The sequence below is a fragment of the Limanda limanda genome, chromosome 19 (genome assembly GCF_963576545.1).
Source record: "Limanda limanda chromosome 19, fLimLim1.1, whole genome shotgun sequence".
Taxonomy (NCBI): domain Eukaryota; kingdom Metazoa; phylum Chordata; class Actinopteri; order Pleuronectiformes; family Pleuronectidae; genus Limanda; species Limanda limanda.
The window spans coordinates 2952011-2964866 of record NC_083654.1 but is presented as its reverse complement, the minus strand read 5'-3'; the positions used below and the strand labels follow the sequence as shown (position 1 = coordinate 2964866).

The following is a 12856-nucleotide window of genomic DNA, read 5'->3' as shown; positions in this document are numbered from 1 at the left end:
CTAAAAAACTAAAGGCTGCATTTTGCTCCCATATTGTCAGTACATGTAGAGGCTGTCTAATACTGCACTCGTGGATTCTTTCTTCTGCTTTTTACAGGTAGAAACCACAACCCTGTGTGCTTCTCCTGCCTGCCTCACAGCCCTTTGATGAATACAAATACACTTTAAGTAATATTTAAAGAATCCCCCTCAAGCAGAGTTGTGTGCTGAAAGGATTCAGCCGGATGCAATGACAGACTTCTCTCAGCCGTACCTGACATAAAGTGGTTTAGCTAACACTACCCAACACCTACTGTTAATCCTATTTCAAATTGCACTCTCAAGCATGAAATCCACTCACAAGAGGGGAAAAAAAATACACAGTGATACAGTGCAGACGTGTTACAAAGATAATCTTTTCCCTGCCACTTTCCCTCACTGGCTTTGAGGCAACAAAAGCAAGCAGGTACAATTAAGCACGTGTAGGTCTTCTGAGGGAGAAAAGGCAAAGAGATGAAGGTTTTAGTGAAATTAAGTTATGTGGGAAAAATAAAACGGGAAATAGTATCACACTGTGTCAGCGGGTGGTGCCAGACATGTGGCAGACATTGGTGGTAAGGTTTTTCTTTGTGCCAAAGCTTGATTTGACCCAGTACTTTAAAGCTTCCTGATGGTGGTTGCAGAACGTTAATCACATGAACTCTTCCAGGCCTTGCGGTCTGCTGACCCAGCACTGATCCCAGAAATCAGGCGTGGGTCTGGCCAGCCATTTTTTCCAGTGCAACATGGCCTGTGCATGACCGTCATGACTGAGAGTTCACAGAAAGGAGCAACAATAACAAGGCCTCTGGGCTAGACGACAAATTAGGCTGAGGTTCAGAGCTCATTCTTGACCTTGGAAATGGAAATCGAGAAAAGAGCTACAGTGTTTAGTATCATCTCTGGAGCCTTCAGTGATATCACATGATCCTCATCAGCAAATGGAGTCTTTATGAAAACTGGACAAACTTTATGGAGCACTCTATGGTTGTGGACTTAAGACTCACAATTTGTTACCAATAGTCTATTGGTGTTGAGTTTAAAGATGTGGGCATTCATCAGTCACTGAGGGTTTAATGAAAGACTATATCAAGTGTCTGTCTATCAGTCTTTCTGTCTGTATGTGCCTTTGTTCAATTTATCGACCTCACACTTGGCTTGTGTATTCTTGATGACCCAGGAAAGTGCAGTTTAGAAATATGTGCTATTTGGACGTGTGATACTTTCAATAGTCAAAAATTGAAAAAACTTCAGACCTGGGACCTGTAGCTGTCAGTGAGGGTCGGGCAGTGTGCCTTCAATGTGTGGAATGAGCGGAGCATGTCTTCTTCTAAGTCCTCAGATAAACCCTAATATAGTCGACGTGCAATTTATGAAAAAAATAACAACAGTTAAAGGTCTAGTGTGTAAGATTTAGATGAAAGGGATCTATTGGCAGAAATTGAGTATAAAGTAATCCAAGGGATGTTTTCATTACTGTGTTTCCTCTAAATTGTAAAAAATGTTCTTTCTTTACCCTTGAATAGCCCCTTTATATTTAAGTATTTAATATTTACATCTGGAGTGGGTCCTCTCGGTGGAGGCCGCCATATTACAGTAGCCCAGACTGGACAAACTTAACACCTTTTGAGTTTTTATGACAACTAAAGGCTACCAATGGTTCGCTTTCATGTTTGGAAGGAGGGGTGAGGTGAGGGGTATTCAGCTGCCACATGCAACTTCACCACTAGATTCTACACACTGAACCTTTAAGTAGACCATGATTTTATAAAAAACATTGACCATGAGATCATCACTGCAGAGGAGTTTTTTAACTTCACTCTGCACCATAGACTGCTTATGAAAAAAGCTCTGCACACAATGTCCAGCACTTAACAAATAAAAAGTTACATTATATTTTAAAACTGTTTGACAAGGACTCACTAATGACGAGGAATTGTGAAGTAGCTTGTGAGCATTAACACAGGTTAAGTAAACAGGCAGGTTTAGAATGAGCACTATAGTTATGGTAAATGTAGTATCCATAGTCATTTGAATGATTGAAAGAGAGGGCTTATCAAAGAAACAAACCCACAGATTGTTCTAACTTTGTTACTCACCAAACACATGAAGGCTGTTAGTTTTCTGGCAGCTTCAGTTCCGCAAATAAGGGGTTAGATGAGAGAAGCTGATATTTTCGGGCTGATCCTGATGATCTGGAGCATTTTAATGCCAAAAAACTTCACAATTTTTTATCAGTTTATTTTTGGCAAGTTTAACAGTGACTATAGAGAGCACTCAACTTGTAGATCAAATTCCAGTACTGGCCCAAAACAGTTGTTTTCCATGCAGAACTTTTACATTTCTGACTAACGGATGTCAAAAACTAGCTGAAAATAACTCGGAGGCAGGGTGGATTCTGTCCGGTGAGGGGGCCACAGGCTGACAGGAGGCAGGAGAGGAAGGCGGCAGACAGAAGGGGAGGCTTCCTGTGACAGGGGAGGCAGGGTGGGTGTCACCGGGTACGATTCCCCCTGTCTCGGTGTATCTCAAGAGTTTCGGCTGGCTGATCAGGGACGACGGGACCGCTGCTCCCAACCTTCAGTCAGCTGTCACGCAGGGGTCGCAGCACAAGACAAAATATGTGAGTCACACGCTGTACAGGCCAGACACACGTCGGAGACATGCTTCGGCATTCAGTATGGGCACTTGTGCTGCATGTGAAGTCTGACACCACCTGTTCACTCCTGCCCGGGCGTGCATGGGCCAGCAGGAAATGATGTGGTGCTGAATTTAATTTCCCGATCATTTCTATTATCTTGGCGGTCACGGGTTAACACCGGGGACTTAAGATGGAGGAATAAAAACACAACAACTTGGATTAGAGAGGAAAAAATGAAGGAGTTCACAGGGTCGTATATCATTAAGCAATTGAGAAAGTTAATTAGGCAGCTCTGATAATTATTGCCATGGCAACCTGAGCGCACTCATGCAGATTTGATTAACGAGGTGCCATTTATCTGTACTGGCGAGGCAGCAGGGCTGCGCAGAGCTTGAGAGACCCCTAAAGGTGGAAGACATGTAATGTGCGCCTTATTTACAGCCACAATGTACTCTTATGTTTCATTTAATGGATGCAAAATACAGACTGCAGCCTCCGGTGTAGAAAAAAAGGAAGATAATCTGGCACGGTTTATTGAATCACTCATATTAAGTGGAAATTTGAGGTGAAACAAAGCTGTAGATTTCTATTTACCCTGATTCTCACAAACCACTGAGAGGTAATTTGTAAAGTGAAGCTGCCAAGGAGGTTTCTCTTCATAATAAATGACATTTCTGTATCAATAAGAGTCTTACAGTGGCATTTAGTATTGAGAAGAAAATTGTAGCAAAAAGCAAGGATGTGATTTGCAACCAGACTGAGTGTGGAGCGAAGGAGAGTCAGGGGGGGTGTTTGTGGATTACAGTACATATGTTGCCCTCTGGTGGAAAAACAACAACATTCAAGCTTGCATGCTTTGCTGCTGAACGGGCGTCTGGAGTCCTGCTTAGCAGCAGGCAGCATATTGTCTGAAACAGAGGCACTTCATTATGTGGTGGGGACAATTATTAACGGCTGTTACGAGAGCACAGCACAGCAGTAATGTGAAAAATAACGCAATAAAACAAAACCCCACAATGCATTTAAACCAAGCCAAAAAAAACAGCTGAGCCGAGCGATTTCAAAAGAAATACCTGTCACCAATCAGGATACAATTCAAAAAGAAAGAACAGGTAGGTGCTCAGAATCTTCAGAGAATATCTTCATCAACGTGGCGAGAAAATGACACATTGAGCATGTGCTGGAGACACGCTATCAATATCAGTTTGCAAAAAGAGAAAAAAAACTTAATTAGCATTCTCAAGAGGTTTTTTTTTGTCATAGATGGCATCCTCGGCAGCATGCAGACAAAAGTGAATACATGAAAGTAAAGTACGCTCAGTGTGAGATTTCTCCAGGGACCCGCTAATCCTCATCCACATCATTTCACACGCAGCAAGTGAGAGGTATGGATTATAGTTTATTATACAAATATCAAGCATAGTCGTTTTCTAATAACAGTCATATCAATTACAGCTCTCTCACTCTTAGGGTTTTATAAATATCTGACAGTGGCAGTTTCATGGAAAGCCACGTTCTGGTGTAAAAATAGAAGAAGAGGGGGGGGGGGGCATTGATTTTACTGTCACAAATACCAGTTTCTTTATTGAGTTCATTTGAAGTCAATCTTCACCCACAGTTCACGGCCTTGTCACCGTCTATTACAGCCATGTCTGCTTTTCTGGTCTGTGACATTTTCTTTCTTTACTTTTATGAGTAAATCATCTGCTCACCAAATAAACCTTAAACGAAGAGGAATCCGTACCGTCCAAGATGAAGAAAATATACAGAAAGTACAGAAAGAAAGACAAAGAGTTTGAAGAGTAAAATGGAGAAAATGCTGCAACGACAGTTAGAGTTGCCCCACAGTGGCTAATACAGTGTGCACTAATCACATCACATTTCCAGTGAGACATAGAACCTGCATTAATTAAATAAATGATAAATAAGTAGGAGAAAAACTAGAGCTATACAAATTGATCAGAGCTTTTAATGATCTGTTAAGGAGGTTATGATTTTATCCATTTGTTGCTTAATTGAATAATTCATGATGAAAAAAATCAGATCTATTCAGGGAACTGATATCACTGAGTGTGTGAATTTCGGTGCAGCCTGACTGAATTTCAGAGGACTGTTGGGCCTTGGCGGGTATACGCGCTCCACTGAGTGCCTGTCTAGTTTCCACAGTGAATGATGACAGACGACAATCATCAAACTCTGCAGTTAGCCTCAGCTCTACGAAGCCTTTTAGCTTCTTTCAGCTCACTGGTGTGTTTCTGTTTTTTGTTTCCAGTCCACAATCTCCACAGCAGGGAGCAGTTTTCTAGAAACTGAATTGGTGTTGACCAAAACAAAGCTAAAAGGCGAGTGAACATTATATATTACTTAAATGTATCAGATGGCCTCAAACACTATAACCACATGAAAAGGTTTAACGAGTAAAAGTAACCTTTTGTCAACACACACACACAACATCTCGATCACTTTGAGCACAGCATTATCTGGTCAATAAGGAAAACATATTTAAATATATATATAATAATATAGGTCCACCTCATAGACAAGAGGTAGATTAAATGTTCAAACTAAATACACTTCGTCTGCCTTTTTGAAATCCTTAGGCTAGTTATAATTTTCTGGGGATGTTAACTTGAATCCCTCTCCAGACTGAATGGACACAGATTTAAATTCACAGATTAATTTACCCCTTCTGATACCATCATCTATCAATATTAGTATTCACAATTTGTGAAAATATTATTAAAATTCCACTGATGAATGTATTACTACTGTTTTGACTTTTCTGTGCATTTAGCTGATGCAATCTCAAAGCAATGGTAAATGCGCTTTTTTTAGTCTTGATGACCACTCAAATTGCTTAAGAGTACAGTTTTTACACTCACCCATTCACACACACACATTCACTTTTTTGTTGTTGTTCTATAAGGGCCAAATCAGGGTTCAGCATCTTGCCCAAGAACACTTCGGCATGCAGATGGGAAAGACTGGGGATCGAACTACCGCTCTACGCCTCAGCCACGGCCGCCCAAAGTTCATGACCTTACTTGGTAATCACCTCCTGTTGACCTTTATCTGTGCAACTGTGTGCTGGGTTTGATTCCTCTTTCTGTAACAGTCTTGCTAGACAGCAGACGTTTCCTGTCTTTCTGTTTTGTTTCCTGTTTTATCACATTGTATTAAAAAAAACCTTCTCTGAGCCAAGTTGCTGACTGTGTTTCCCTCTGCAGAGCTTAAAATTAAACCTCTAAGACAACTCCGGTCTGAGAAACTCATGTTTTCAAATCTCATGATCAATTTCCTCAACAATATACTGCACACACATTTTATTATTGACACTGTGTACATAAGTTAAGAGATATGCCATATCATTATTGTTCACGACATCAGCTGTATAAATGAAAGTTGTAACATCTTGATATCAACCTTCTTTTTATTTTAACAGCTGCTGAGGACTTGGCAAAAAAAAACTTGTAGTTTTAGAGAAATAGGTTTTTTAGATGCAAACATTAACCACAAGATGAAATCAGAGGCAGATAATGACCAAAAATATTGTAATCTTATAAGCAAATAGGGAAATTGAATCACTACTAAAATATGAATGCTTAAATCTAAATTTCCAGTACATATTCAGGCCTCACAAATAAAAGAAAATACAAATGTTCAAAATTTAAACCCAATATTCAGTTCAATTTAAATTAAGAACAATCGAGTTTCTCATGTTTCACAAAGTTTGAGCCTCACAAGTGCTAATTATCTTAGCTTGTCTTATGACACAGTTTCCTTTGCGTTTGACTGCTTTCTAAATCCAGACATCCTAAAAACATAAAATTAATAATTCTATCAACTTGAGAAGCTTGACAATACGTATTTTTTTTCAAAATAAATTTGGAATTATATTAAAATTTGTAAAACCAAATTGTTTATTCTTACTTGTTAGACCTTGGATTTTGCTTCCTGAGGCAACTGCCTTCTGTTTAAAATGAAAACCGGCTCAAGCTATAAATTATTAATGTCTACAGCTGTCAATCTTCAGCTTTGTCAGATCCACAGATATGCAGTTTTTTTTGCAAATGCTTCTGGAGTTTGGGGCTGATCACACAGAGTCGTTGCAAAGAAAAGAGGGATTCCCCTTTGAATCCACAATTTTTTTAACACCCTGCTGAGAGCCAACTTTTGCAAACAAAAGATTGAGGCCATGCACATCGAGTTCCGTCTCCTCTTCAGGCAATCCCAGCAGGCCTTTCTGCTCCTCATCCTCCCCTGCCTTCAGCTCCCCCTGGTGCAGCGTTTCTTTGGGTCTGGGGTTTTTTTTCTGCAGAACATAGACCCCAGAACTACATGGTGGAGTTTAATGGGACCTGCTGGGGCCTGTGTGGTTCCAGGAGTATTCGTCCCATGAAAGTCCCCTGTGCTGAAAAAGAAACATCGGAGCCGAGGACCAGATTTCATTTCTTATGACATTGTCACTTGGCAACTCTTAATGGCAGAGTTGCTAGATTGAGAATACAGGAGGTGGGAAGAAAAAAGTAGGTGAAGCCTTTTTGAGGGTTCAATTATGCATGCATTTAAATTTATTTTAAAATATGATCAGATCTTCATTTAACTTACATCTATCATTAAATACAATCCATTTTACATTATGTAAAAATGTATTCAACAAAAGCTAATGAGTCAGGAGTCCAATCAGTGCAACAAGCGGTGTGGATGAGAGCTACGATGAAGAATTGTCATTTTCATGAGACTGGAAAAGGTTACAAAGTAATCTCAGAGTTTAGATATTCATCAGTCCGCAGGCAGACAAACTGTCTGAAATTGAAACTTAAGTAGGGTGGAGAAAGCGCCATAATACGGCACTGTGTTGCTGCCTCTTGGCCCAGGAAGCATCATGGAGGGGAAAATGAAATCCCATGTTTATCTTACAGGATAATGTGAGGGTGGCTGTCCGCCAGCTGATGCTCAGCAGGACTTGACGGTGTTGCAGCAGGAAAATGATCCTAAACATTGAAGTAAATCTTCCAGTGAATGACAAACAAAGAACATCACCCTTCTAGAGAGGCCCAGTCCGAGCCCAGGTTTTAACCCAGCTGAAATGTTGATGGGAGAGAGAGCTGTTCCAAAATTATTGCTGGATGTTGTTCAGGTCTGATCTGCTGGTCCGAGATTATTGGAGGCCAAAGGAAGTTTGACCAGGTAATAAATCTAAGTAGCAAGTCTGATGTGTACATGTTCAATAAAAGAAAAATGAAAGTAGTGAGTATAAAGTAAAGTAAAAACTATAGCTGTGTCTCAATTCAGGGGCTCCACCCTTCAGAGGGAATGAAAAACGCCTCCTTTGTGTTGACCATGAAAGACAAATCGAAATGAGATGGTCTGGTCTACAGAGGCTCTCCGTGATCGGCATTACCAACCCCTCCCGCCCTCATTTCTGTTGCCTAGCAGCAGCGCTGAAGTTTAAATGACAAAACAATTTTAATGCCCCTTGGTTTTATTAATATGTGTCCCATTAGCTGTTCAGTTGAGTTGAAGCCTGATACTCAAGCATTGGACGTTTTGAAAAGCATTTTGTCACTGAGGTGCTTCAATCAATCGGTCTTCAAATGCATGAAAAAATCCTCGTTGGAAAAATAGATTTAAAGGATAATAATACAACCTGAAGTAGCTTTTTAGATGTATAGGGCCTGTAGTTAAATGGGGAAAGTAATTTAAATACAAATGATACAAGATATGAGTTAGTTATGATTCTTTATATGCAGCTTTCATTTAAGGGTCCTCAAAAAGCAGAGTAAACTATAATAATATGGTTAAACAGAACAAAGCCTGAACATCCATCACAACATGCAGGAGTTTGAGAGGCAACAAATGATTCACTATAATAAACTATATGAGCTTTAGACCAAAGCCGACAAAGCCATTAGCTGCAGTGGCTCATAAATAATGACTGAATTTAGCCAGAACAACAATTCAACCATGAGATGGATTTACATTACATTCTGATCAGCTGTAGTTTCAGGCCAGCGATACCTTGATGTTTCACTGGCCTTTGGGCAGCCTAGTTATATCCTGTTGTCTTAAAGTGATGCTCATCGATGGTGCAGAAAACATGGCCTTCATTTAAGAGAAAGGTCAAGGAGGATCTGTGAGCACAGGGACAGATTGAAAATATAAGCATTCCATTCTGGTTTTCCTCTTTCAGACGATTCACATTTCCCCCGTATTCCCCAGACAGATGCTGGTTCTTGTAAACCCCTTCTAACAATTAAGTTTACAGAATCACCAGTGATGTGAGGCATACAAATTAAAATCGTATGCTCTTACAGCAAGTTTGATCTTAGGTCAATCAGAATCAAAGCCCTGGTAAAAAATAACTGAGTGCAAGTCAAGCTGTAATTTTGTTTTAGCTAAGTAAAAAATAAAAAAGTTGCCTTGCTTTCATTGCAGTTAGCTTGGATGTTGTTATGGTCATTTATCGCCTAGCATGTTCAATGCTTCAATATTAGCATGGCCTAAAACATTCATAGGAACACATGTGCTGGTGAGCTAATACCTGATGTCTGTCATTCTGAGCAAATGCAGCTGAGCCTTCAGGTCATGCAAGCTGATGCCTTCATTATGGTCAGAGGACTTCCTGATTGCATTTAACACCTTAGACAGGAATCAAGAAATTACTTCCCAAACACTGTTAATTGATCATTGTATTGACATGTGTGTATATAGACATATATATGCATCAACTAATAAACCCATCAAACATTCCAAGATCCCAAAATGACAACATCTACGTATTGAGTGGTTCGCTGACTGAGACTTAAAAACATTGCTGTCAACCGTTTTCGGTCTTTCAACGTATCTTTTCAACTAAATATTGCTATGTATTAAAAAAATTATAATTCAAACATAGGTGTACTTCATAGGAATGAAACGTGTATTCCATATACAGGGTCCCTGTATTGCTCATGCTGGCTCACTGTTACGGATTACAGGGGCACTTGAACAGAACACAGTCATTGTTAATGTTATTAGCAGACACATGTTTTTCTTACTTAGGTTAGAAAAGGGACAACAAATCAAAAGGGAAATAATAAAAATTTGGATGAGTACGATTTGAAATGACCCTTTAAACCCACTGACCTGGTCCTGGATGGTGGACAAAGCTTGAGGATGTCCACTGCTTAACCCCTCAGGCATCACGGGAACAAAGGTGTTCATATTCACATCATACACCTGGAATTGCAACATGAACACACATGAGGAAATGTTGATTTGTGAATATATATATATATACATTACATTTAATTTAGCTGACGATTTTAGCTAAGGCGACAATAAGTGCATTAAAAAATGAGGATACAGCAAAAGTCAAGAAAGTACAATTTGCTTCAAAGAGCCAAACTACAATTACTTGTATTTTAACTTGAATTTTTTTAAGAGGTGGCAGTGTTTTATTAGACATCATAAATATATAAATAATACATATGAATCAAAGCATTAAGCAGCCTGTCACTGTTCAGACTTCCACAAGGTCACATACCTCCCCAGTAAGGTGCATATGGGCTTGTACCACCTCCAACATGTGGGATGTGATCTCATTCATGTCCTCGATGCAGCGGATATTCATTGCCATCAAATACCTTTGAGCCTTAGGCAAAAAATTAAATAGAGTTGGTTATATATGATGCCACACATCAAAAGAACCTCACTGATTCTCCTTGAAACCAATCGTCTTTATACTTGTTCTTTATGTTACTCACTCTGAAATTACGCAGACTTCCAGTCACCTTCACGTATGTTCCAGGAGAAGCATCGGTCGTGGTCGCACAGTCCTGTGAGAAATTTGAAACCGATCATTAACCACAACGGTGCAGTTTGCAGTTTCCATTTGTGGCCCTGAACAGAGCGAGCTGATGCCACTGGCCTCTTTGTTGACCCACTGCTTCACATTTAACGGTGGACCCGTCATGTCGTCCACAGAGTACTGGACGATGCTCTCGAAGGGGGAACATCCTCGGATGACGCCCACAACAGACACCTGCAGCAAGAGAAGGGCAGCAAATACAAATCAAGTAGTTCTACTTTTATTTTCCCTTTTAAAGATTCATATGGCAGGATTGAGAGAAACACAGCTACAGAACCATGTCACATGCATCACTAAACATGAATGATGAGGATCTGGGGCCCAGTTCCAATCTCAGATCGTGGCTATGAAGTCCTGAGTCAAACTAATCCCCAAAGAGACAATTCTTTGTGTTTCATGTCACTAAACAAGTCATTTGAGTTTCACCGTCTGTTCATGTCTTTCCATCTCAGCTCTAGATGCATTTAGAGGTTCATGGTTGAATTTTTTAACGTCACATGAGTTCCAGTTTTTAATAAAGAACCGTCTTTGTAAAGTCGGAAAACAAATGCACATTTCCTTCCTGCACACACAACAGAATAGTCTGAAGTCACTCACTTAAGATTCATTGACAGGAAGTTGCTGCACACTTTTTTGAAATACCATAATGATAGAGAGCAGCTGTTTCCCATTCATTTTATCCATCAAGGTATCAGAAAATCAAGATAAAAATACTTTTAAGCCTGGAACCAGGCTGACTGGCATTGAGACGAATCCTGATTATAAAACATTTGATTCAGAGCAAAATTGTTTTGGAAAATGGAAAAAAGAGGAAAGGTTAAGAATGTGTAGCTAATTATTTTAAGAGTGAAGGAACTCCTAATAAACCATTGCTCATGATCTCATTCCAATGACTTCCAGTGCACTTCTTCTTGAATTTAACCATGTTAATATAGCGTTGGAATATATTGTAGTTTGAGTTTGGTATGTATATATATATATATATATATATATATAAGGTTTCATATAGTGTAAAGTAGCTGTAAATGATGCCATCTCAATTGCAGCAGACATGATTTTTGCAGTTGTGGTAAACATTTCCATGGTAACAACAAGCTCCACCAATCAGAGATGTAGCTACTTCACCTGAGGATTGTGCATTGTGTAGTAATTCTCCTTGACAGCTCAATTTAAAACACTTATTTTAAACGTAGTTGATGTCATACCGACTAGTGGCTTCTACAGAAGCATTTAACATTGTTTCCTTATAGTTTATGGTATGTTATTATAGCTGATGATCAAAATCTCTATTCACAAAAGGGAATGGGATTTTTTTCCTTCCAGAACCAAGCAGTCAGGCTCCATTGTAAGCCACACTAGCAGAATGGTTTTATACATCAGTCACTTGGTCACCCGCTTTGGTCTTGCCTTGAATATCTCAAATGCTATTTAATGGATTTACTTTATATTTGATACATTATATTTTAAACACCTTTATGGTTTTTGACTGTCTTTGCTACATTTGTAGCTCGTAGTATTCAATGGTTTTTGATCTTATTTGCTGCATCTATTTGGGAAGTTATTTGTTTAATATTAATGATCCCCTGACTTTCCTTTCTAGTCATTCACACAAACACTCATACATCACTTCTATACACAGCCCTTTTTCTATTACATACGCTGTCAGCACAGGGGCAACAAAGGATGGACAACCCTCTACCTCCCGATTCACAGTCCCCCCCCCCCACGTGATCCCGTGGATGCTTCATCAGTCAGGTCAACATCCCAGTGAGTCCATTACTTTGTTAACGACCAAAAACCCGCAACACACACAGCGTTCCACTTGTCCTCGTACCTGGTGGAGTTCACGCTCACAGATTGCAAAGGTATCATTGTTGATTTCAGGTGCGGACAGAAGCTGCGACACTGTGCAGGGCAGAATCCTAAGAGGTGATTTCTGTGGCGAGATCAGAGTGAGAGAATGAATTAATCGGATCTCACTCAACACATTGAACACATTTCCCTCAGATCCTCTTGTAGTGTTTCAGAGAAGATGGACACACCTTCCACTTCCCTGCGGTGAGTCTTGGTGTCCCACTGACTTCAACTGTGTCAAAGGAGAAGTTAAAAGAAAAAGACATTATGGAGTTAGAAAGCAAAAAGGGATTTTTGGATGCAAAGTAAACTCACTTTGGTTCCACATGACAAAGTATGTCACTGTCACACGAGCAGCTGAAGGGGCCAGCAGGTAAACAACACTCAGGTTCGTTAGGTCTACTCAGGTGATCTGTATTAACACAAATACCCATGGTGCAATGCAGGACAAAGGAAAATAGCCTGAGGAGTAATTAATCAGTCACAATCCC

General features: G+C 39.8%; 1 protein-coding gene across 1 annotated transcript; it reads right to left on the bottom strand.

The window, feature by feature from the left end:
* Nucleotides 1–8708: 8708 nt before the first annotated feature.
* Nucleotides 8709–12799, bottom strand: LOC133026415 (replication protein A 32 kDa subunit-like). The gene is made up of 9 exons (XM_061093312.1): nucleotides 12796–12799; nucleotides 12554–12597; nucleotides 12346–12447; nucleotides 10572–10685; nucleotides 10408–10479; nucleotides 10188–10295; nucleotides 9788–9880; nucleotides 9204–9301; nucleotides 8709–8793 (listed from the first exon to the last, which is right to left on the bottom strand). The coding sequence occupies exons 1-9, from the start codon at nucleotides 12797–12799 to the stop codon at nucleotides 8709–8711; spliced, it is 720 nt and encodes a 239-aa protein (XP_060949295.1).
* Between the last annotated feature and the right edge of the window lie 57 nt (nucleotides 12800–12856).